A 27245-nucleotide genomic window follows, 5' to 3' on the forward strand; every position below is an offset into this window, starting at 1 on the left:
CAATCCCTGGAGTGACATAATAAGATGGATTTGTGGTTTAGGAAGAGCAGTTTTGTGTGGAGAATGCATGCCCAGGTAGAAGAGAACCCAAAGATAAAGACATGAATAAAGTCAGTGGCATTGTGATGAGCAGGCACAGAATGATCTGGAATAAATGGGGCATGTCAATAGCTTGCATGAGGGAGTGAACAAAGAGAGGTAGCAGGTGAGCAAGGGTTTAAATAATATTTGATAACTGATTATGGGGTGACAAGGAGAAGGAGTGGCTGACCTACATAAGCAACGATCTCTGCTCTGGGCACAGAGATGCATCACTCCTATTGTGAGGATGCCAGGGACAGCAGGTAGCAGCTACATATATTTCCAGCAAGTGAAACATGGAGGAGGGCAAGGAAAAGTCCTTAAATTCCTAACTTTTCACAGGGTTTACACACATTGTAGAATAAATCCTTTGTTTGCCTGGGTCATCCAAATTCTACCCTTTCTTATAAAATGTTTGCCCATCCAACCTGACTTGATTCAGTGAGGCCCTAAGCAACTTCGCAAGCTTCTGTCTCACAATAAAAATACAAAAGGGCTGGGGATGTAGCTTGGTGGTTGAGAGCCCCTGGTTTCAATCCCTGTACCAAAAAAAGAAAAAAAAAAAAAAAGAAAAAGAAAATCTGGAACATCAATAAAGATGACTGTAGAACTACAGAAATACAGTTGAAGTCTTTGTAGATCAATTAGGAACTCTGTGTAATTGCTAACAGAGAAAATGAGAGTTCAATTGAAATACAAATTCAGATACCCAGATGTGATGAGGTAGATGACTAACAAAGATAATCAACAGATAACAATGAATAGGTTGATGTAGAAAGGGAATCCCAACAGGGCCATTCCACTTGGAAAAGCTGAGTAAAGGGTGAGTGCCCTTTAGGGATTGCAATAAACCCATTTTGTCAGAAGGAAATAGAAATTAACTGCAGAACCACACTATGTAGTTTACTTTTAATTTCTTGCATATATAGCCATACAGAAAGTCACTACTTAGTAACTTCACAAAAAGATGAAATATCTAATATCTGTGTATATAATTACATAATAGTCTATATATAATTACTCATTAAAACAATCCCAATAAGTCATATATTAGTATTCAGAATATATGAAAGTAAGGATTAGAGAAGTAACTTTCTCAAGTTTACACAATCCTGTATGACACACGTGCGCAAGCGCATACACAGTCACATGTAGTTAATTATGGGGATACATACAGAGAAATGAGTCATTAGGAAATTTCATTGTTGTACAAACATCACAGAGTATACGTACATGAACTAGGATGGCTACAATTTCACTAAATAATAACAATCTATGGGATCACAATGACTATGCTAACATTGACTGAAATATCATTATGTGTGTGTATGTGTGTGTACACTAGGGTTATTTATATATTTGTGTGTGTCTAAGTGTGTGTGTACCCTCTATAATCCCCTACTTTCCCAAGTTTGACAGTACCAGTGAATATGATGGGATACCACTTCTATGATCAGGTTTCTAATCAGCTGACTTTGATTTGATTAAAAGGGAGATTATTGGGGATGAGACTGACTAATGAGGTAAGCCTTTAAAGATGATTAAGTGTCAGAAAGATTATTGAAGGAGCAAACTGCAACACATGGCAAGGACCTCAGAGTGGTCTCTAGGAACACGAAGCAGTAACTGTGTGACAGGAAGTAAAAATATGGGACCCTTAGTCATAGGACAACAAAGAAATGAATTCTGGCAAGAACTTTGTTAGTCAGTTTTCTGTGCTGTAACAAAATGCCTGAGAATCAACTTAAAAGGAACCTTAAGTCTCAGAAATTGCAGTCCATGGTCACCTGACCTGCTTGCTTTGGGCCTGCAGTGGCACAGTACTTCACAGTATCAGGAACACATGGTAAAGGCGGTCTGTGCACCTCATGCCATCTGGGAAGCAAAGTGAGAGAGAGCAGGGCGAGGATTCCAGTATTCCCTTCAAGGGCATCCATCTACTCAATGACCTAACTTCTTTTAAACAGGCCCCAACCCTTAAGGTTCTACTACTTCTCAATAGGACCACAGGCTGGAGATCAAGCCTTTAATATATGGGTTTTTGGCATTTAAGACCCAAACCCTATCAGTTGAGGAAGTCTGGAAGTGTCTCGTAGAGTCTCCACGAGTATGAAGTCAGCAGATACCTTGATTTCAGCTTCATGAGACCCTCAGCAAAGGCTGTAACTAAAATGTCCCTGACTCCAGATGCACAGACACCAGTGTAAAACACTTGTGTTGATTTAAACCACTAATTTTGTGCTAATTTACTGTGTAACAGTAGGAAACAAATTAGAAATAACCTCAGAGCATCATTCCCCTGCCGAGCAGAGGTGAGATCCACTTGTTTCCACTTGCAGCAGAAATCAGTCTCCACACCACCATTGCTCAAGGCTAAGGGTCCGTGCTCACTTCTGTGTGGCAGCTCCCGAAATATAATTCATTACATTTTTTTAATCTTTTTTTTGAGATATGGTCTTGTTATGTTGCCCAAGTTGGCTTCAAACTCCTGAGCTCAAATGATCCTCTTGCCTCAGCCTCCCAAGCTGCTGGCACTATTGGAACATGCCAATATGCCTTGCTTACTTTTTTTTTATAAATTGAAAAATTTTTGTTTTTCTAATTATAAAAATGAATTAGCACATATTAATTGAAAAAATCAAATTTCAGAAATCTATATGAAAAACATTTTTAATTCTAGAGCTAATCACTGCTAATAAACTTCTTTAAAAATATTTTTTAGTTGTAGATGGACACAATACCTTCATTTAATTTATTTATATGTGGTTCTGAGGTTTGAACCTAGTGACTCACACAGGTTACCCAAGCACTCTACCACTGAGCCACAACTCCAGCTCTAAACTTTTTCTAGTTTTAAAAAGCAACATATTATTAATTACTTATAGTCTTTTTATGCTAAAGTTTCATGAATAAATATAAATATCTATCACTTTCCAAACTATGTCCTACACATTCTTCAAGATATTAATGTTTCAAGAAAAAGAGTGTTGAGTTCAAGTAAGTTTGAAAAAAACTGCTTATGATATTTGCTTCTTGGAGAAAAATAGAAAAATTTGAGGAAACCTGGCAACAAATAGGAAAATATTTTAATAAAAAAATTTTATAGTTGTAGATGGATAGCATGTCTTCATTTGTTTATTTTTATGTGGTGCTGAGGATGGAACCCAGTGCCTCACATGTGCAAGGCAAGTGCTCTGCTACAGACTCAGCTCAGAAAATATTTTGTTATTTAACACAAAGTTAGTTCCCACCAGTCTCAGCCTCTTGCACATCTTTTTATTAATATTAATTCAAACCATGGACACATGTAAACCACTCTGGGATAAAACAAGGTAATATATATATCTTTCATTAGTTTCCTAGAGCCTGAATATTGAATTAAATTATGTTTAATTTAAAATCCATGTTTTTGGTCTCAGTGCATAATTAATTCCTATGATAAACTGTCAACATAATGTAACAAACTCTTAAAATTAATTTATTTTATAAAAAGGGAGGAAAAAAAGCAAGAACCATGTAAAGGACTGTGATGTACCTCAGTGGTAGAGTGCTTGTCTAGCATGCTTGAGGTCTGGGTTCCATTCCCAGAACCATGAAAATAATACTTTTATGATTCTCCACATCAAGGGACCAGATCTCAGAGTAGCATTATTAAATATTATTTACAGTGCTGTATTTTTAGCACAGCATTTTAACTGGAGTTTTTAAAAACTGGCATATAATTGGAGAATAATCAGAGAAATGACAGGTTCATACTGGCATTTATAAAAAGTGCAATCAGACATTTCTGCATAGGTATGGAAGGCAAAACCAGAATCATCAAAACATGGTTGAAATAGGCAAAAGGTCTTTGGCTCAAAAAAGGATATAATTTTTGAAAAAACGACAGCAACCTATAAATGGGTCTGCCAAGACCAAATAGCAGTAAAGTCTCCACAATCTGCTTATGCGGATTTCTGAAACTCAAGAAAAAGACTTGTGTATTTTCACAGAAAGGGTCGACTTTGGACGTCAAAGTGTTTAGGCAAGCAATGACTGCACAATGAGTGCAAAGCAAGCTGTAACTCTGTACAGCAAACTCGTGCAAGTTCAAGGCTTGGAAGGCACAGAATCTTTGGGACTCTTGTGCATCACCTATTTGCAACAGCAACACTGCAACATGCAAACCAACAGCGGACAGATCGAATTTAATGGAATGCATATCTCACGCGATCCTTTAGGCCTAGTCCTAACAAATGGCATTTCGAACATCGTCACCTTACCCACAGTAGGTTACTGTCCTTATTTTACATATTCACACTGTTGTGTGCACACCAGAGCCTGTTTGTTTCTAAAGCTATGTCCTTCCTCCGCATCCGACGGTCCAGGTAATCTGTCACTTTCTCTAGTATCGGAGAGGAGCGAGATATTAGCTCTGTTAGCTATGGAGCATATTCCACTTGTTCAGTTCAGGATTCGGGATCCAGGGCCCTCTCGGTCTCAGGACGGGCCCATCTTTGTAACTGCTAAGGGCATCAAGAATCCTTCATTTGGTGGGCTGACGCCAAACCAATACCATGGAAGCGGTAACTACAAACCACCGGCAACCTGCGCCTCACCAACAGGCGGACACACTCCCAAAGCAAAAATGAAGTCACCCGGGGCCCCGGGGATGACGCACTTCCGGCGCGCTGCGCAGTGCGGTCATCCAGGAGGCCTGCGCAAAGGGAGGCGGGGCCAGGGATGGGCGGGGCGTTGCTGGAGGCAACCTGGGCGCCTGCCGATCTCCAGGCGGGAGTGGATCGCTGGGCGGGGCCTGTAGCCGGCGCGGGCCTGTGGGAAGCGGGCGCGGGGCGGGGCGGGGCGCGGCCTCCCCACCGCCGGACCCGCCACTGACGCCGCCGGCAGCTAGGGAGTTGGGGTCTGTTTGGTCGCCAGCAGCATAGCCGGTCTTGAAACTGCGGGCCTCTTCCTGCCTCCTCCGCGGCTCCAGCCTCGGCTTTCCCCCTAGCACTCGGCGTCGCCGCTGGCGCCGCCGCCCGATCCGCAGGCCGCCGCGGGCCGCGGAGCCCATGAAGGCGCGGGCCCCGCCGCCGCCCCCGCGGCGTCGCCGTCCTCCCGGAACGTCCCGAGCCGGCGCGGGCATGGCCGCAGCATGAACGCCGGGCCGCCGCGGGAGCCAGAGTGGAAGGCGGCGTCGCAGCCCGAGGCGGGAGCCATGCCGGAGAAGCGCGCGGGCGCGCAGGCCCCGGGCAGCAGCTGGGTGAGCGCGGGCGGGTCTGAGGCCGGTGCCCGGGAGGCTGGGCGGGGGCGCGGCGGGGCTCCGGCCGCGCAGCCCCGGTTATTTCTGGCTGAGCTAAAGTCACCCTTAATAGGGGCTTGCCTAGTGACTCCTCGCTTGGCACAACTTAGGCTGTTGAGTGGTTTTTGTCTCAGAAGAGCCGGGCACGGGACAGGGAACCTAAGTAATCGGGGTATTTCAGAGACCTCCATCCCTGCGTCAGTTAGTACAATTTTCGGGGCGCAGGTTCTGCCCAAGCCAACGTAGATAATGTGCAGGGAGCCTGTAGAACCGCACATTTGGCTCAAGCCCCCAAGTAGCCTGCGGAGAAGCTGGCGGTGGAGCCGGGCAGCTCCCTCCTGCACCTTCCGCTTTCTTCAGGCGCCGGAGGAGCACGCAGCCCAAGGGAAGCTGCAAATCCCAGGCTGTGCAAGGAGCAGGTTCAGGCCAGGCTCTTCCTCCGGTGATGCTTGAAGTTTAGAAGCCGTTGACAGCAGCCGCACTGGACAGCCTTGACTTCATTGGCCTGGATTCGGCCGACTTGGCCTTGTCAGTGGCGCCTTAGTTTCTTATGGTGGAATTCTAAGCACAGAGGATCTGTCATTTCTTCCCAGTCCTAAGTTTAAAAAGGATTTTTTTTTTTTTTTTTTGCGGGGGGAAGGAACTATATAGGACATAAAATTAGAAAATGTTAAAATGAACAGACTCTTGACACCATGGAAAAGTTTTTCTAAAGGAAAATGGGAATTTTATGAAAAAATATATGCTATTACTTTTAGATTTTTAAGCTTACATGTCTAATTTTGCTTTTAGTTAAAAAGTGCTCAATGATTATACGTGCATGTTTGGTGATGTGAATTCCCATTAGTAGAGTTGGGAGGGTGGTGAAGTAGAAGGAGCAGTAAGGAGGATGGAGCTAGCAGAGCTGGTTTCTAGTCCTGGTTCTACTAGAGTAATGTCACTCTGGGCAGAGTATTGACACAGCCTAGCCATTCAGTGCCTAATCTGTATAATGAGGACTTAGTAGTGTTGAAGGCCCCTGTGACTCCTTATTTTTGAAAAAGCATTAGAGATTGCTTGTTTCCAAGGTAGGATTTTGCAGATATGGAAAGCTTGTCTTATAGGGGGAGGTCAATTCTGTAGAATTGGTTTCTCTTGTTTTAATTTTGATTTAAACCAAACTGTCTTTCAATCCCCTAAACAAAACTAAACTACCAGCTCCTCTCTCTTCCTTGAATTGTTAGACAGTAATTACTAATTAGTGGCCAAGCTAGTAATCTGAGAAGTACCTTCCTTCATCTCTTTTCATATGTACAGTGAGCAAAAAGTGCAGCTACTTTTACTAGGTGCTGTTTTTAGGTTTTCACCCTCTCCTCTGCATTCCTATGGTCCCTTTCCTAGACTTTGACCTCCCTTTTGAGACCCTTACTCATCTCAGCCCCCATAGTTTTGTGTGTTTTGATTTTGCGGTACTGGGAATTGAATCCAGTAGTTCTACCACTGAGCTACATCACCAATCCTTTTTAGTTTTTATTTTGAGACAGGGTCTTGCCAAGTTGCTAAGACTGTCCTTCAACTTGCCATCCTCTTGCCTCAGAAAGTCACTGGGATTATAGGCATGCACCATCATGCCTGGCCAGCTCAGCCCCATGATTTGATTTTATTTTAATATGTTGTAATTTACTTTTAGCTTTATTCCTGGTACACCATGGTTTCAGTTTGTTGGTATTAATAATCATGGGGAATACTGCCTATATACAGAGAATCAACTACTTTTCTTCTATGTCTCAAAGAGATGTAGATACTGAAAAAGATATTGGCAAAGAGATATAATGATCTGAAAAATAAAGGAGTCAAGTATTTCTTCCATGATATCTTTCTGCCTAGAAAAGGGAGGCCTGCATATCAAATAAGTTCTCCTATTTATTGTCTTCTCTCTGCTCTGTTCTTCCCTGTTGTGCATTATTAACAAGCATTTTGATTTTTAAAAAACATTTATTTATTTTTTTAGTTGTAGCTAGACACAATACCTTTATTTTATCTATTCATGTGTGGTGCTGAGGATCGAACCCAGGGCCCCGCATGCTCTAGGCAGGCACTTTACCACTGAGCCACAACCCCAGCCCTTGAAATGTTTTATCAGAATTATTTGTATTATCATTGACTGTAGATTTTCTAATATGCATAGTTTTCACAGCCAGATAAAGGAAAAGTTCTTTCAGGTTCATTTATTCTTGGGCATCTGATGAGAATTATGATTTGTTGCAAAGAAAATCCACTAAATTTAGTGGAATATTTCAGGGTGTTCATAGACTCCAAGAAGCCAGTATTTGGATATCATATAAGAGCACTGATGTGGAAGCTCACAAGACTGGTGACATCTAATGTCTCGTGAGATGATTTTCCTTAGATTGTTCCAGGAAGTTCCTGTGATGGTTAATGTTTTTTCAGAATAAGAATACTGGTGAAATGGAGGAGCAGCTTTTATTTTTAAAAATGACTAAAATGGTGACATTTTTTGGTTGTAAAGAAGTGAAAGGATCTAGGGACATATTAAGGGAAAAAAATGGTAATGATGAACTTTTGATCTTTAACACTGTTAGGAGCCAGAATGATAAAATAGTACTGGAATATTGGCACAGCCAAACTCTGTAAATAAATTAAAGCAAAAAACCCAAAACATTTATAAGCTGTTGATGTATAGCAGTTTGTGGAGTGAATATGCATTATGGCAGAAACATTTCAATTTCACATTTAGAATTATTTAGATCTTTAATTTGCCATCATTAAGCCTGTATTTTTTCCTGGAAAAGGCTTGTTGTTACTGTTGTTTTTCCACCTGAGTGGGTGATTTTCTTATAATTGAATTTTTAAGTTCTGTATATATTTGGGATGCAGGTCCTTTGTGATGTTTTGCAAATACCTTATTTCTAGTGTGTGGTTCATCTTTTCATTCTCTGAGCGGTGTCTTGAGTAGATGTTTTAGATTGTGATGAAATTTGTCAACTTGTTCTTTTACAGATCATGTATTTGGTCTTATCTTTAAGAAACTCTTGCCTAATCCAGTAACACAAAGACTTGGAAACAATTGATTTTTTTCAGAAATTAGAAAAACGTTTAATGAAAAAAAATCTTCAATGAAGTCCACATAAATCTTTCAAAAGTAGAATTGAAGCAACAAATTTGTATTGGGAAAGAAGCATAAAGATTTTTGTATGTTGATCTTGTATTCTTTGACTTTGTTGAATTCAATTGTTCTAATAACTTTTCTGGATTCTTTGGTATTTTCCACATGTAGGGTCACATCATCTGCAGATAAAGGATAGTTTTACTTCTTCCTTTCCAATTTTGATGGCTTTTTTTTTTTTTTCTTGTCTAATTGCTCTGGTTAGAATTTCCAGTACAATATTGAATAATAATGGTGAAGGCAAGACATTCTTGTCTTGTTCATTATATTAGGAGGAATATTTTAAGTCTTTGATCCCTATGTTAACTGTAGGGTTTTTAAATATATGCCTTTTATGATGTTAAAAAAAGATGACTTTTACCTCTAGTTTTTTGTGTGTTTTGATCACAAAGCATGTTGAATTTTATCAGATACCTTTTCTCCATTATGATTTTAATATGTTGAACATCTTTACATTCCAGGATTATATCTCACTTGGTAACAGTGGATAATCCTTGTAATGTGCTGTTGGATTAGGTTTGCTTGTATTTTGTTTAAGATTTTTACATCAGTATTCGTAAGGGACTTGGTTTGTAGTTTTCTGGTAGTATTGTTTCGGTTTTTTGTTTGGCTTTAGAATTGTAGTAATGCTGGCCTCATAGAATGAGTTAGGAAGTGATTCCTCTTTTGTTTTTCTCAAGTTTATGAGAAGGATTCTTCTAACATTTGGTAGAATTCACCATTGAAGCCATCTGGTCCTGGACTTTGTTAAGAGGTTTTTGATTACTGAGTCAGTCCTCTGTTATAAGTCTATTCAGATGCACTATTTTTTAATGATTCGGTTTTGGTAAATTGTGTGTTTCAAAGAATTTGACCATGTCATCTAGGTTATCTAGTTTATAATTGTTATCTAGTATACTGTTGTTGATAGTATTTTCGTATTCTTTATATTTCTGTGATTGTTGGTGGTAATTGGCCTACTTTTATGTCTGACTCTGTGTGTGTGTGTGTGTGTGTGTGTGTGTATCTTTTTGTTGTTGTTGTTAATCTAGCTAAAATTTTGTTGATATTTTTAAATGACCACTTCTTAGGTTCATTGATGCTGTTTTACTATTCTCTTATTTATCTATGCTTTAAACTTTTCCTATTCCTTCAATCTACTGATTTCAGTTTGGTTTGCTTTGCTTTTTCTCTTCCTTAAGTTGTCAAGTTATGTTATTGATTTGAAATCTTTCTGCTTTTTAAAAGAAGGCATTCATAGCTACAATAATCTCTCTTCGTTCTACCTTTTGCTGCATCCCATAATTTTAGTTTTTGTTGTTTTTATTATTTGTCTCTAAGAATTTTCTCTTTCTTTTTTTTTTTTGAGATGTAATCTGTGTTGCCAAGGCTAACTTTGAATCCCTGGGTTCAAGTGATCCTTCTGCCTCAGATTCTCAACTAGCTGGAATTATAGGCAAGTGCCATCACAACCAACTTTTAAGTATTTTCTAATTTCCCTTGTGATTTCCTTTTTGACCTATTTTTTGTTTGGTATGTTGTTTAAATTCTACATATTTGTGAAATTTCCAGTTTTTCTTCTATCTTTGACTTGTAGCTTCATTCCTTTGCGATTGGAAAAGATGCTTTGCATGATTTCAGTATTTAAAATTTATTGAGACTGTTTGTGGCCTGATATATGATCTACCCTACACAATGATGTGCATTTCAGGAGTTTCTGTATTCTTTGTTGGGTGGAATGTTGTTTATATGATTGTTAGATATAGGTGGCTCTTATTGTTATTCAAGTTCTGTTTCCTTACAGACATGCCCTAGATATTCTTTTTTTTCTGGTACTGGGAATTAAACCTAGGGGCCCTTTATACTGAGCCACATCCCAGCGTGTTCCCTCTTTCTCTCTCTCTTTTTGGAGATTAGGGTATCACTAAATTGCTGAGGCTGACCTTGAACCTGTGATCCTGCTGCCTCAGCTTAATGAGTGTCTAGTTACAGGTAAGCAGCACCTCACCTGGCTGATTCCAGTTGATGTAGAAAAGTTTCTTCATTTAATTCTTTCAGTATTTGCTTCATATATTTTGGGGTCTTTCATTTGATGTATTTTATAATTGTTTTTTTCTTGATGTACTCACCTCTTTATCATTTTTTGGTGGTGTTTTTAATTTCTTAATAGTATTTAAAAATTTTTAAAAATTGTTGATGGACCTTTTATTTATTTATATGTGGTGCTAAGAATTGAACTCAGTGCCTCATGCATGCTAGGCAAGTGCTCCACCACTGAGCCACAACCTCAGCCCGTCTTAATAGCATTTTCAAAATTAAACCACTTTACTCGGGTCTGATTCATTGTAAAAAATCTTACATATACAATTCGGTGAGTATGAGCTAAGTATATACCTGTGAAACCATAACTACTATCAGGACCACATACATATCCCTCACCTCCCAGAGTTTCTTCCTGCATTATTATTATTATTATTTTATTTTTTGTGGTAAAATTATTTAAGATAAGCTCTACTCTCCCAGCAAATTTTAAGTATAGTCATCCCATCGGGGATAGATTCCAGGACTCGTCCCCATTTGCAAATGCATAAGTCCCTTATGTAAAATGATGTTGTATTTGCTGTATATATCTTTCCATTTACTTTAAATCGTCTCTAGATTACTTGTAATACCTAATGCAATGTAAATGCTATAGAAATAGTTATGGTTTACTAATTCGGAAATAGTGACAAGAAAAAAATACTTGGATTTTTTTCACGGGATATTTTCAATCTACAGTTGTTTAAATCCACAGATGCAGAACACACAGATATGGAAAGCTGATGGTATATAATGCTGTATTACTAGCTGTAGGCATGTAGATGTGCTTTATAGTACATCTCTATAACTTATTTATCTTACACACTGAAACACTGATTTCAGATTATCTTGCAAAGCTATTATAATCAAAAATAGCAAATGGGACAGAATAGAGAGCCCAGAAATGAAACCATACATGGGAAAGGGTAGTCTCTTTAATTAATGATGCTGGGAAAACATGTACAATAATGAAATTAGACACTTATTTTACTTATTTATTTAGAGATGGGATCTCACTAGGTCTAGATTTCCCAGGCTGGGCTCAGGTGATTCTCCCACCTCAATCCTTCTGAGTAGCTGGAACTACAGGCACATGCCACCATGCCAGGCAAAATATCTGCTTTATCTAATGACCCCACCCCATGGTCCTGGGAATCAAACCCAAGGCCTCTCATATGCCAGGTAAGCACTCCACCACTACACTACATCTCTAGCCCTTTTTATTTTTATTTTGAGACAGACTATCACTAAATTGCCCAAGCTGACCTCAAACTTGCTACCCTGCCTCAGACTCCAGGATAACTGGGATTATAGTTATGTGCCACCTCACTTGGCTTAACAGTTTTGTGATCTGATATTAGCAAATAACCCTGCTCTCTTTGGGTTTGTTTATGTGGAATATTATTTTCTATTCTTTCCCTTTCTATTTGTGTCTTTAAACCTAAAGCAAGTCTCTTAAAGAAAGTATTACTTGTATCATGCTTGCTTTTAATCCTTTCTGCCAAATTTTGCCTTTTAATTTGAAAGCCTGATACATCTACATTTAAAGCTATTACTGGTAAAGAAAGATAATTTTTTGTAGTGAAATATTTTGGTTTCCTTTTCTTTTCCTTTTATGTGTATATTGAAGATGTTTTATTTATGATTACTATGAAGATTGCATTTTACATCCTAAATTTAGATCAATATAATTTAGATTGATACCAATTTAACTTCAGAAGTATACAGAATCAATGGTAGAGTGCTTGCCTAGCATACATAGGCTCTGAGTTTGATCGCCAGCAAAAAGAGAGAAATAAATCTATAGAATCTACTATATTTCTCTCTCCTTCCCCTTACATCATTATTGTCACAAATTATATCTTTATACATTTGGAGATCCAAACATCAATTAACAATTATTTTTGTGCACTTTTTAAATCTTGTAGGAAATTGAGAGTGGAGTTATGAACCAAAATTACAAAAATACATATTGTATTTTTAGTTCATTGTATATAATATATATGTGCATGGCTATAATGTTTGTATCTTTAGTGATTGTGTTACATTTTTTGCATTGTTTAGATTGCTGTTAATTTATTGGGCTCATTCAGAGCATACTCACTGCAGGGTTTAATGATCCCCCACTCATTACTCAGGGTCTTCCTGATTATCCAGTGCTCTGTGAATAATGAGGATTTTGTTTGTTTGTTTGGTTGGTTTGTTGGTTTTGGTTTTTCAGTACTGGATATTGAATCCAAGGATGCTCTGCTTTACAAGGGTTACTCTGCTATATCCCCAGCCCATTTCATTTTTTGAGACAAATCTCTCTAAATTGTCAAGGCTGGCCCTGAATTTATGACCCTCCTGCCTCAGCTTCCTGAATCACTGGAATTATAGGTGTGTACCTTCACGCCTTGAAGTCTGAGTGGTAGAAACATATATAGGCTCATTGTGGCATTTGACCATATCTGGACACTCATAAGATATTTTTCCCCTGGCCTTTGGTTATTTCCTTACATGCATGTGCTTATCAGGACTCGGAATTCCTTGAGGTGAAACCTCTGCAGATTTCTTGGCTTCTCTTCCTCCTTCCCTCTCCTTTTTTCTTTCTCTCTTCCCTCTCTCCTTATTTTTTTCTTTCTGTCTCTCCCTTCACTTCTCTCCCTCTCTCTTTTTCTTTCCCTTCCTTTCTTCCTCTTTAATACCCTGTCCTGCCTTGATCTCCCTGGCCTTTCAGCTGAATCTCTTGGGGAGTCCTCTAAGCTTTGCCTGGGCTCTTCCTTCTGGTACTGGAGCCTGGGAACTCTTGTTAAGGCAGTAAACTTGGGTAATGATAAAGTACAACTTGTCTTCTCACTTCAGATATCTGGGTCCTTTGTTACCTGGCATCTGGTACCCAGAAATCTTTCCTTCCTCACTTTCTACCTCCCTCTCTCCCTCCCTCCCTCCTTTCCTCTCTTCCTCCTTTTGTTCCTCCCTCCCACAGGAGGGTAATCTGGATTCATTTACTTTGTCTTGTTTTGAAGGAGAACTCTGTTTCTTAACATCCTCCATGGTACATAAAACTTTTTATTAGTATTTCCAAATAAACCAGTTTTGCCTTTGCTTTACTCTTATTTATTTACATTTCCTGTTATCTTTAGTTTTTCTAACTTATTGAAGGTTTATTTTGTAATTCTTTCTGACTTAAGATAGAGGATTAAGTCAAATGTTCAGACTTCTTCTAATATCCACTTATATAAATTTCAAATTAACAGTTGTATTTTAACTGAAGTGTTTTGATGTGTATCTTTATATTTTTATGTAAATGTAACCAGTCTTTTATTTATTACCAAGAAAATGCCTAAATAACCTCTCTAGCTTTACTTGCTTAAAAAAAAAAAAGTTGTCTTTCTTTAGCTTAAGAAGTTACTTTTTTTAAATAAAAATTAGTATTTCAGCCTCAGTGTCACTGCTTCATTTCATACTCAGTGATTTTCTGCCCTTTCTTTACTTCTAAATGGGCCCATAATTTTATTGAAAAAAATGTCATGACTGTGACATTCATTAAGGTAGAAAGGAAGGGGCACTTCCTGGCAAAGGCACGGGATCCTCTGGAAAGTTCTTTCGACCTTTCCCTCTTCACTCTGATTGGTGTGCTTTCCAGGTTCTTTTTTGCTCTCTTTTGAAATAGTCTCTTCTTTTCTAGGACCTATATTATTTATGTAGTATTAGACCTTTCTATTGAAGCAGAGTAACATAGAACCAAAAAAACCTGAGTGTTTTCCTACTTTTATCATTTAATCGCCCTTAAATGAGTGGTTCTCACTTCCTTCATATAATTTTTGGAATTTTTTTCAGAAATTGTGAATATTATTATATTTACAAAGTTCTGAGGGAGGTTGATATGGTTTTTACTAGCCATAATTCATCCATTCTTATGATAGCTGTAAAAAGTAGGTGCAGTACGTTACGTATTTGACTAGAGATAAACAAGAGCATGGAGATAACTTATGTGCTAAAAATAGCCAGGCTGACTATGGTGGTGCTGGGGCTTTCCTCATATCTATGTTCCAATCTAATTTTTACTTGACAGCTCAGTTCCTCATGTTACAGAGTTGAATACACAGTCAAGTTGGTTTTTCCTGTTCCTCAGTGGAGGAAGGGAAAAAAACTCCTGCGTTGCCTGAGCTTTGTCTCTTGTTCTTTGTGTGCAGTGACAGAGATGGCATCATCTTATCGTCAGTCATGCTTGAGTAGCTCCACTCTACTACATCGTCTCTTGCTAACTTGGGTCAGTCCAACAGGAGATCTGAAGAAAAATGTAGTTTGCTTCATGATCATCGATTACTATACATCTAATTTCTACATTTTGAAAGTAGCAAAAGTTCAGTTAAGATTATTTACACATTAGTAGTTCTTTGTGGACAGATCCATGGAGTACTAAAGTACCTGTTCCTCTGCAGGTAAGATAATGTGATACCGTAAAAGTGTGAAAACCTCATGTAGGATCTGGTCCTGTAATATGATGTTCCCTAAAGAAAAATAGTGGCTTTGTGTTTTTAATTAGCCAAATCCTGACATATGAGTATATACTATGATTGATGGGTCATGAAATACAGTCATAAGATGATACTTGGTATGAAAAGGAGAGACTTTTTAGTATTAGGATTTTTGAATGTTGCTTTAGAGAAATCTTCAATTCTTAAATCTCCATTCTTTTGTAGTATATTCCAGGGGTGGTTAAACCTATATGGAAGCTGACACTTAATATACGTACAGAAAAGCTCATGCCTTTGACCTAGCAGTTCTACTTCAGGGAACTTATCCTAAAACAATATTTGAACAAGACTTGACAGGGATAGGTGCAAGATGAGTATATATTGATCATAATAAGCATGAAATAGTATCTGTAACTTCAGAGTAACCTTATGAAATAATGTGGTACATTCATGTGTTGGAATATTATTAAGCTGCTGTTAAAAATGATGAAGCAGTTATATACTATGTTAGTCAAATTTTCTTCTCTGTGACCAGAATACCCTGTAAGAACAACTTACATATTTTGGCTCACAGTTTCAGAAGTTTAGTTCAGGTTAGGCTGACTCCATTGCTTTGGGCCCAAGGTGAGGCAGAACATCATGGTGGAAGGGCATGGCAGAGGAGAACTACTTACCTTATGGTGACCAGGAAGCAGAGGGAGAAAGGGGAAGATGCAACAGAGAAGATGAACTCTTTCAGAGTAGCAATCCACTTCCTCCAGCCATAGCCCCTCTGTCTATAGTTACTACCTAGTTAGTGCAGTCAAACTAGGGTGGACTGATTGGGCTACAGCTCTCTCACAATCTAGTCATTTCACCTCTGAACATACCTGCATTAACACAAGCTTTTGGTAGACACTTCATATACAAACTATAATATATGCCTATTGATATGAGTATTATAAATATATTTGTGTGTAAATTGGCTGTATAATAATGTCATCCCATTAGCATTTATATATTTGAGTAGTTTAGATTTTGAGTGCCCCTCACTATTGGGAAATGGTGGAACCTTTAGTAGTTAGGGCTTGGGGCGTGCCCTTAAAGGGAATATGGTGACCTGGGCCCCTTCCTGTCTCTCTCTTTGCTACCTGATTTCTATAAGGTGAGCGGCCTCCTCTGCTACAGGCGCCACAATGATGTGCTGCATTGCTGCAGGCCCCAAAACAATAGACCAATGGACCGTGAACTTAAAACCTCCCAAATGAGCCAAAATGAACCTTGCCTCTTTATAATTTTTTTTAATCTGAGGTGTTTTGTCACAGTAATGAAACACTGACCAACATAGCTTTCAGTCCCAAGCATTTCAGATAAGAGATACTCAACATGTATTTATTCTTTATCTTTTGCAGTGATGGGCTTCCTAATTTTAGCATTCAGAGTGTATATGCTGTTTGTATGTTCTCTTAGCTGTATCTGCACCCTGACTCTTACAACACCTATCCCTGCCTTAGAGGAAAATTATAGCTATTAAAGAAGTATGAACTGAAAGATTATAGTATAGTAAGAGTATTTCCTTTATTTTTAAATACAATGTTATTACATAGTGATCATCTTAGTATTTTCTCCGAAAAAAAGGCATTTTTACTTTACTATATTATTTGTATCTGGACTAATAACACGCTGCCACTCCTCCTCCTTTAAAAAAAATTTCTCCTCTCATAAAAAGCAGCTGATTCATTCTAAATGAAGTGGTCATGTTGTCTGCCCTTCAGTTTGGCCACCAGTAGAAAGGATATGGCAGAGAGGAGAAGCATCCAGGCACTGCATGTGAAGAGAAGCGAGTCTGTCCTTTTGCTTTTGCTTTCATACTTGCAGCTTGCTGGTGTTTACTGTGTACTTTGATCTTTGAGTTGGGGATCATGTGTGGAATGAATGGGAATAACTTTCAACTTTATGTTTTCCCTGTGTATAGCAGTTGACTTGATTGAGAAAAGCCAGGTGCCCTAGTTCATCTGAGCTTTTCAGGTATATTTGAGAAAGTAAATGAAGAGATTGGTGGAAACTGCCCTATTGCCCAAATGCAGTTGCCAAACTCAGTGTGAGGAACTAGTGAGTGGGTTAAGGTATGCATTTTGCTTTGAGGGACTGGCTACCTTTGACTCCTGTCACCACTTATTCAGGTTCCTGCAGTGCAGGCTGTCTACCACTCATATGTGCTGATTCTGTTTGTGGAGAATCAACTCTATATGAAAAGAAGTAGAGTTGAATGTTTTTTCCTGATATGCAGAAGCTAATCCAAAATAAGTGGGGGGTGAGGAAAAGAGAAGAAAGATCAGTGGTGTAGACAAAGGCGAATAAAGAAAGGGAGGAGAGATGGGATAGGGAAAGATAGTAGAATGAATCTGCCCTTACGTTACTGTGTGCATGATAAATATACCCCAGTGAATCACCATCATGTACATCCACCAGACACTAATTAAAAAAAAAAAAAAAAACCTTTAATTAGCAGGAAGATCAGTAGAGTAGAGGGAAGGGACCAGGGGAAGGGAGGAGAAGAGGGAAGGGAAAGTAGTGGGGACTGAATTGAAACAAATTATATTTCATGCTTTTATAATGTCAAAATAAATTCTATTGTATAACTAAAAAGAACCAATAAAAATAGAAAAAAAGAATAAATGGTCTGAATAGAAAAGGTTACTTTTAAGACTAAAAAAAAGAAAAGAAAAGTAGTACAATATAAGAGTAACACACATTCTGTTAGATGGAATGCCAGCTCAGTCAATCATTTATTGTTTGAGTTGAGCAATTTATTTAATAGTTTCTAACTCAGAAGGCTGTAATCGGATAAAATGATAGCATATACCATGTGCTTTATTAGGGCCTAGCATTACATGTGTAGCTGCTGTTACAGAATAATTTTCTGGCTATTACTCAGGGTCCTTTTAATACTGTTGCTAGCCTAGGTCTTTTCCTTTAGAGTGTATATTTCCTTTTGTAATTTTACATTCCATGACATGAGAGCAGGAATCGCTTCTGTTGCTCACCATTGTTCTTGCTTAGCTGATATTTAGTAGAGCTCAACAAATATGAGTTTATTACTTGCAGCTGAATAGTTTTATTCTCAAAGATCATTGATAGAGATAGGAATATTTACAGAAATTATTATTGGCCTCTTGGATTGCTTTAAGTTGGTTTTTCATTGGTTTAGTTTAAGAAGTTGTCAATTTTGAATATTTAACGTATTCTTAATCTTTCCAATGTGATAGACATGCCATTTATTTTTTTATCTGGGGTGGGGGATACGAAGGATTGATCTCAGGGGCACCCAACCACTGAGCCACATCCCTAGCCCTATTTTGTATTTTATTTAGAGACAGGGTCTCACTGAGTTGCTTAGCACCTCATTGTTGCTAAGGCCTGCTTTGAACTCTGATCCTCCTGCCTCAGTCTTCTGAGCCGCTGGGATTAACAGGTGTGCCTCACCATGCCTAGCTAGACATGCCATTTATTTAGGCCTTTCAAGGTGAGAAAAATTTTAGACTTTGTAGAAAAGTTAGATTAACTTAAGAGGTAACCAATAAAGTTGTTTTTTCCTGCTTGTACTCCAAAACTGTTATTAGGTAGGAGGAAGAAAAGAAGAATCTTCTGGTATGGTCATTTTTGTTGTTGTTCATTTTGTTTTGTTTTTGGTGCTGGGGATTGAACCCAGTGCCTTGTATATGCTCTAACCCTGAACTACATCGTAGCCCACATTGATTTGCTTTTTTAAAACTATGTTCTTTATTCACATTAATATTTTTTTAAAAAGCTTTCTGATTAAGAATTCTTTTTCTAGAGCACTTTACTAACCAGATAGATAAAAAGGATATAGGTGAAAGGTAGCAAATATGTGAATGGTGAAAATATTGACAGTTCATAGTGAAATATATTTTTCATATGTAGTTTCCGTAGTAATACAGAAATTATTATGAATCTTGTGGCAGTACTGGTTTGGATTAGAATATACTTCAAAAATTTTATACTTTTTCCTTACATGACTGGATATCCCATGAATGTGTGTTTAAAATTGTGGTAAAATTCACATAACACAAAATTTATCTTAAAGTGTACCATTTTTTTAAGTGTACAGTTCAGTGGTGTTAAGTATTTTCTCAGTGTTGTGCCACCAATCTCCAGAATTTCTTAATGTTGCAAAACTGAAACTCTAAACCCATTATGCCTGTTCCTTATTTCTCCCTCAAACAATGACAACTTATTTTCCCTTTCCCTCAGCCCCTGGCCACTCCTCTTCTACTTTCTATTTCTTTGAGTTTCACTTCTTTAGATAGCTCATGAAAGTGGAACCACATAATGTCTTTTTTGTGACTGGCTCATTTTACTTAACATAATGTGCCCAGAGTTCATCCATGTTGTGGCATGTTCTGTGTGCTTATATAATAAGTCAGATGACCCACCCTCCTCTATTCCTTCACACCACTGTTGCTGTGAACTGTTTATGTTTTTAAAGTCTGGCCTTCAAAATGTGATTTCACAGTAATTGTTGCCCTTTCTGACCACAAATGTCTATAAACACATCCACTCTATAAAACAATATAAAATGGTGTTTTTATGAAGAAGAATATATTCTTTTCATCTCTCAGATTTATCATTGACATGTGCAGTGAAAGAAAAGATTAGAAAGCTACAAAAGGGGCCTCATGAAGTCTTAATCTTTATCATGAGGACAGAGGGGGTTTGTAGCACTTAGTTGCCACATAAAACTTAGTGACTTGAATCTGCCCACGCTGATAACGGTCTGTTGGGGTAGCAGTTTGGGTGGGGCTCAGGTGGGGATTGGGCACTGGTCTTGCCTGTGGTTTCTAGGGCTTCTGCAGTCATCTCAAGGCTTAAGTGGAGTGACAAGTGAACATGGCCTTGTTCCTGGGTCTGGCAGTTGGTGATGCCTGTGAAGCTAGCTGGTCTGAACAGGGAAAGCCTGGGGTGCTCTCAGCCTCCTTGGTTAGAAGAAATTTCCTCACACGTTAGGCTTGAGGAACTCGAAAGGCCTAAAAGTTCAGGAGCCATGTTTTCACTTCTTTTGTTCAGAGCACATTGTTGAACCAGCCCAGAACTGGGAAAGAGAGAAATAGACTACACTTTGGTTTTTTTCCCTCTTGGTGTTAGAGACCACACTTAGGGATTATCGCTAGAGAATGAAATGTAAAACACACTCTATCACTGAGATGCACCCCCAATCCTAGACTACCCTTTATGATAGAATCAGCCCCAGAGTTAGATTGTGACAAGGTGTGATAGGAACAGGAAGAATTTTTAGCTTAGTTCTTTACAGTCTTCCATAGGAGTGATAGGATGATATTTGTATTTTCAGAAAGATGACTTGAGTGCAGCGTCAACAAAGATTTGGAGGGAACAAGGGGTATGGCAGGGTTAAGAGGCCATGGACTGAATCCTCTGAAACCGTGAGCCAAGGTAAACTTCTAAGTTCTTGTCAGGCATTTGGTCACAGTGATGAAAAGCTGACTAATACAAGTACCAATCATATTTTTCACCCGTATGACTAGGAAATTTTTAGTTACAAACTACTTAATTGAGAATTAGATTACAGAGTTAAGAATTGCCTACTTCTGTCTAGCCAGAATGTTAAAGCACACATATGTGTGTGCATCTTTTTGTAATCTGGTGTTCTATGTATTATGTAGTTCATATGGAAAATCATTACTTTCTTAATTTATTTACCCAAAAGATCAAACTTAGAAGTTCTTAGTCATTCTTTGTAATGAGTTAAACAGTTCACATTTGGATGTTAATAAATTGACTGCTTTCCAATATAAAATTTATATCCAGATTTTTTAAATTGATGTATTTGGTAACAATGCCGCCACAATTTCCCCAGCATTCTAGTAGTAATGATTCGTTGACATTTATTAAAATATTGTGGAGTACACACTTCAATTTCTTGGGAACAAATGTACTTTCTCCTTTTTCATGTAGATGAAATGCCTAAAACAGTCACTGAAAATTGGTTTCTAAACAGTAGTGTGTGGTAGATAAGTGCCAGTTCTGAAGGAATACCAAAGAAATTATAAATAAAATCATACAACAAAGCCTAAGATAAGTCCATTCTGGGAATCATAATCTTCTGTAAGTTTTTGTCTTTGTCGTTGATCTTCCCAACTTAAAAATTTTTCTGATGGACGTTTTTACACGAAAATTGCAGTGTCCCCTTCACATATTCTCCCTCATCTTCAATAATCATCACTTTTTGCCCTTTCTTCATTTTAATCTGCTACTCCTACTTCTGATTTATTTTGTCATTTTTTAAGTTTCTGTTGTTTTAAAACTAGATTTGAGACATCATCTCATTTCTTAAATAAATACATTAGTATCTATTTCTGAGAAATAAGGACTTAAAATCTAACTTTAATACCACTAGTACAGTGAATGTAACTCTAGAATCATCTAATGCCCAGTTCGTTTTCACATTTCCATGACTATCTTAAAATTATCTTTTGTTTTTTCCAGTTTTAGTCAAAATCCAAAGTTTACTCATTGCTTTTGGGTTAATATTTCTTAAAATTTTTAAATTTATATATTGTGGTTTTCACTCTCCCCACTTTACTCATACCACTTCATTGTTGAAGGAACAAGACCATTCATTCTGATTTTTTCATACATTCAGATTTGTGCTAAAATGAGAGAATAGAAAAAAAGACATTAGTCTCTAAAGAGATCCTTCTTCCATGCCACTAATATTTTATAGGGGAATGGGAGAATGACTATTTGGAATGGATCATTGAACCTTTCCTATGTGGCATTTATATTCCAGGGGAAATAAACAATAAATTAAAATTATGACATTTGTTTCCTCTAGAAAATGATAGAGCATAACAAGGAGAGAAGGAGTTGTGGGACCCTGCTGGGCATGGTTGGATGCAGTGGGCACCAGAGGGGTAATGGGATCTGATTTACATTGAGACCCATCCCTCTGGCGTGAGGTGAAGGAGCAAAATGGAGTAGGGTCCCATTTAGAAAGCTATCCTGTAATGTAGGCAGGAGACCTAAGGGTTGGATTGGGGGAGAGCTAGCCAGCAAGAGAGGAGCTAGGCCTGATGCCAGTGTTTCTGAATTCAGGAGCTATACACAGGAAGGAGGGACAGAGAGGGTCTCAAACAGGCCTGTCACAGGCAAAGCTGAGTAGTTGTGACAGTTTCCATTCTAGTAAAGGACTAGCAAAACTGGTACTTTTTAAATCTAGTGCTAATAAATGCATTTTTAATCTTTTTTTTATTTTTAGTTGTTAGGCTCTTAAGTGGGCTTTTTTCTATTGTTTAAACTTAAGTTTCTGTTGTGAATGTGTTGTTTTACAAATGTCATATAATTTAATTCTTTTTAAAAATACTTATTAGCCAAGGAATTTGCAGTTTTGAATATTGATAGCAGTTGTACTGGCTGTTTTGGGGGAAAAAAGTCAGAACTACAAAAAATAAATAGTAAAATGAACATTTATATTCCCTTCTTCTAAATCCAGCAGTTAAAATTTTGTGACCTTTGATTTAGAATGGATATATGTACCAGTTTTTCCTAAACCATTTGACAGTAAGTTGCAGACATCAAGAATACCCAGAAATATAAGATTAATGCCACATGATTATCTAATATATAGTTCTTAGTTATATTTCTCCCATTGTTCCCATTTCATGAGAATCCAGTCAAGAAGTACCCATTTTTGTTTTCTTGACTCAAGTGTCTTTAATTTTGATCAGTCTCTTGCCTTTATTTTATTTTATTCAGTGACATTGACATTTTTAAGGAGACCAGGTCAGTTGTCTTGCAGACTCTTCTACAATCTGGATTTGTCTGACCATACAAATATACTTCTACCTTTTGAAGACTTGTAAATATAAGAATGGGAATAGGGTGTGATTTTTTTTTTTTTTTAAGTCTTCTGAATATCACTTCCAGTTACTACCACATACTAGCAGAACAGTGGTTTTGCAACAAGCATTGCCACAGAGTCAAGGACATTACATTGAAAGGGAAGTTTAGATTTCATCTCCAGGAATCACAAACTATAGAAAATATCAGATTAGGTAGAACCTTTATAACAAAATGGAAACAGAAAGCTGAATTTTGACTTTAGATACGGAGTGTGTTTCCAGATTTAACCTGATTCTTATTGGTTCTCTTCCAATTATGTGCTTCCACTGAGACTTTTGAGCATCTGACCCACATATTCATCTTTCTCATTATGTAGCTAAGGAAACTTCAGGCAGAGAGGTTAAGTTACTGAAAAGTACAGAATTAGAATTAGTAAGGGACAGTAAGGTCTTGAAGACCCAATTAATTTCCTACCAAAATGCCAGTGATTTACATTGATGGGACTAGTCTCTAATTTTAGTACTTTAGTACTTCAGTAATTTAGTACTGTGATTAGGGGAGGCGAGGGAATAAAGAATACCACAGAAAGAAGGGTGGGTGTGAGTGGGGTGTTGGGGATGGAACCCAGGGCCTTGCACATGGTAATAAGCATATACTTTACCATTGAGTTATATTCCTGGCCCCTATAAGTAAGTTTCATGTTAAATAATTAAGGTGGTCTAATTTAATTTGTATTTTTAATGCCATTTTAAGATCATTTCTTTTATCTCTTTACTATGCTTCATAATAACTTTCTTTCTTTTTCAGCTCCAAGGCTTTGGCCGACCAAGTGTTTACCATGCTGCTATTGTCATCTTCCTTGAATTCTTTGCATGGGGCCTGTTAACAACGCCAATGTTGACTGTAAGTATTACTGACTGGTCCTTGTTTATGAAGGCTATAGAGGTTCTTAGGCAGGCATCCCTAGGTTTGGGTATCTGGGCTTATGTTTGGAGTAGCTCTTGGTAGTGATTAAAGACTGCTTGTTCAGTTGGGTTGTTTCTACCATGTGTTCTGTAAACCACCTGCAACAAAACATCTCATTTAATATTCATGGGTAGCACTGCACTCCCACTGAACCAGTGTCCAAGGTGTGCTATTATACAAGTGAACTGTATATATTTAGTAAGGTCCTTAGATATCCTATAGGAAATAATTGCAAAGCTTTGTTGAAGTTTGTGTTGTCTTTGTGACTTAAGAACATAGTAAATAAGAGATTGACAAGCACCTTGTAAAAATGGGAGTAATAATCACAAGAATGTCTGCTTTTCTGGTTTTGGTATCTTATTTGTAGCCATTTCTACCAACCCAGTGTTGAATTTCCCGACAGGAACTCAGATCCCTGAGAAATTTAGGGTTGGTTCTCAAATAAGCAAAGAATTACACACATCTAAGTGCCAATTGGAGTTCAAGGAAACAAACCTGGAATGAATTGGTAAGAAGAAAAACTATAGTGTATCTAGTACCACAGAGTCAATTACTGATCAAAGACTTCACATGTGTATAATAATTTCCTATTGAAGTTATCGAAAATTAACTATTACCTTTTCACCATTTAAAAAAGGAAGTTTGGGGCTGGGGATGTGGCTCAAGCGGTAGCGCGCTCCCCTGGCATGCGTGCGGCCCAGGTTCGATCCTCAGCACCACATACAAAACAAAGATGTTATGTCCACCGATAACTAAAAAATAAATAAATTAAAATTAAAAAAAAAAAAGAAGTTTAATTTTCATTTATTTCCTCCCTTGTGCTATTTCATGTTGGTTAAAAACAGAGTTAGCATTTAGTCTTCAGGTAACAGAATGTCAGTTAAGACCAATAGGACTGGTCTGGAAATCCTGAATCCAGAGGAGTGGTCTCATAGTATTGCCACTGCATTCAGTGACTTGGCACAACTCCGTATTGATTCCATCTGAGGAGAAGGGTAGGCTTGTGGCTGTGCATGGAACACTGGGATAACAGTAGATAGAGAAACCTTGGACTTATAGAAATAAAGATATCTGAGTGTACTTGTGATGCTGCTGGTCATTTAAGAAGTAGTGCAACAAATATTTCTTTGGATGACCTGGCTACACCTTTCCCCTTCCCTGATACCTGTACACATGTATGCTGTAACATTTTCAAAGCTAGCAAGCCCTGGAGTGGTCCTTTAACCAAAGCTTCAGAAATCAGATATTTTATTTTGGGACTTTTGAATTTTGAATAAAATTGAGAAAGAGATTTAAGAGGATTTGTGTACATGTGAGTACAGCGCTGGGGGTCAAACCCAGGGGGCACAGCTAGGCAAGTGCTGTACCACTTAGCTACACGCTACCATCTCCAAGAAGAGGAATCATTAAAAGTGACTACTGTGGGCTGAATTGTGTCCTTCCCCCCCACCCCCGGCAAAAGAGCATGTTTAAGTCCTATACCCCAGAACCCCAGAATGCAACTGTATTTGGAGTCAGGGCCTGTAAGGTGGTGATTAAGTTAAAATGAGGCTGTTAGGTCAGGCCCTAATTCAAATTGAATGGCCTCCTTATAAGGAGGGGAAATCTGGACTCAGGTAGGCCTGAGAACTGAGGAAAGAACATGGAGGACATGTTCTTTCTCCAAGGACATGGAGAAAAAATGGCCATCTAAAGTCAAGGAGAGAGGCCTCAGGAGAAACCAACCCTGCTGAAACCTTAATGTTGGGCTTCCAGCCTCCAGAACTGTAACAAATAATGTGTATCGTTTTAGCTACCCAGTCTGTGGTATTTTGTTATAGCAGTCCTAACAACTAATATAATGATGATCTAAAAATACATAAGCAACTGGCTTAAGTTCCTTCCACAGCCTGTTCAAGGCTCTCCCAAGCTTTTTTTTTTTTTTTTGATACTGGGAGTTAAACCCAGAGGCACTTAATTAACCATTGAGCCCACATCCCCAGGCCATTTTTATATTTTATTTAGAGACTTGCTGAGTCGCTCAGGCTGACTTTGAATTTGCAATCCTTATGCCTCAGCCTCCTGAGCCACTGGGATTACAGGCATGTGCTACCGCCCTTGGCTTCCCAAGTCTTTTCTTACATCAACTTTTTGTTTTGGATTCCAATGTATATTCGGCTATTATACCCAAAATTTTCTTTTCTGTCTGAGATTCTATTATTGATGTACATGATTAGAGGCAAGAGAGGTGCCAAAGAAGAGATTGTGAGGAAGATTTTGGTGTCTTAGTGATTATTTAACACTTAATTTTAATAAAAAGCCTTTTTAATTGTCCTCAAGTTTCAGTTGTTTTTAAAAATCATTCGTGGTTAACTCATCCCAATGATTATTTTGCCTTAACAGAGAATCCCTTTTGGTATAATTAATCCCTTGTTCCCCAGTGAAGTTTAGAAAATAGAGAACTTTTGGATGGCTCTCAGCCATTTAGCTTTACATAAGACTTTGCTACAGATGGTTTAAGTTTTTAAGTCTTCTGTCACATTTAAAATAGTTTGATTAATTAAGATTATAACTTGGATGGAGCACTGGACTTTAAAAAATCCCTGTATCTCTTTTATTTATCCTCTTTTATTTTTTTCTTGCTGCACTACCTTTTCATTCATAGTAATTAGTAATTACAAGATAAGTGATGCCCATCTAACCTTTCATCACTGTGTCCCTAATGCCTAGTGCTGCCTAGAACTTAGTGGTGCTTAGTAACTATTTTCTTTGAACAAATATATGTGTTGCAGGCACATACCTGTGTCCTCAATGAGTGTCCTCATGACACATTTTTGGTACGAATATAGACCCACCAGCAAATTGTGTTAGAGTATACCAAACATAAATGAACTGTTTTAACCATTTAAAGGTGTAGTTAGTGGTACAGAATTCATAATGTTGTACAACTGTCATCAGCATCTAGAACTCTAACTTGTAAAAAGTGAAACTTCATACCTGTTCATCAGCTTCTCTTTCCCCTTCTCTGCAGCCCTCAGCAATTATCATTCTCTTGTCGTTTCTATGAATTTTAACAACTCTACCTCACATAACTAGAATCATATTTATCTTTCTGTGACTGTCTTCTTTCACTTAGTATAATATTCTCAAGATTATCCAAGTTGTAGTATATCTCAGAATTTCCTTTGTCTTTAAGGCTAAATAATATTCTATCATAACTATATACACATTTTGTTTATCCTTTAATTGGTTGGCGGACACTTGGCTTGCTTTTACCAATTGGATGTAGGGAATAATGCTGCTGTGCTAACCAGACTGTGCTAACTCTGTTTTGTTTTTGGATTGGGGGTGCTGGTACAACTCTTCCCTGTGGAAAACAGGTATGCCTACT

At 38.0% G+C, this 27245-nt stretch overlaps 1 protein-coding gene across 2 annotated transcripts in view; it reads left to right on the top strand.

Moving 5' to 3' along the window:
* Positions 1-4921: 4921 nt before the first annotated feature.
* The window catches only part of LOC114104751 (hippocampus abundant transcript-like protein 1), a 63575-nt gene continuing 41251 nt past the window's right edge, over positions 4922-27245 (top strand). The window contains exons 1-3 of one of the 2 annotated variants that reach the window (XM_071602539.1): positions 5266-5323; positions 20400-20500; positions 23717-23812. In XM_071602539.1, coding sequence (XP_071458640.1) covers positions 23804-23812 — 9 coding nt within the window. In that variant the 5' untranslated portion in view covers positions 5266-5323; positions 20400-20500; positions 23717-23803. Of the gene's footprint in view, positions 5324-20399; positions 20501-23716; positions 23813-27245 lie in introns of both variants that reach the window. The other variant, XM_027950980.2, reaches the window with a different exon arrangement.

This window comes from Marmota flaviventris, chromosome 16 (assembly GCF_047511675.1).
Source record: "Marmota flaviventris isolate mMarFla1 chromosome 16, mMarFla1.hap1, whole genome shotgun sequence".
NCBI classification, from domain to species: Eukaryota; Metazoa; Chordata; class Mammalia; order Rodentia; family Sciuridae; genus Marmota; species Marmota flaviventris.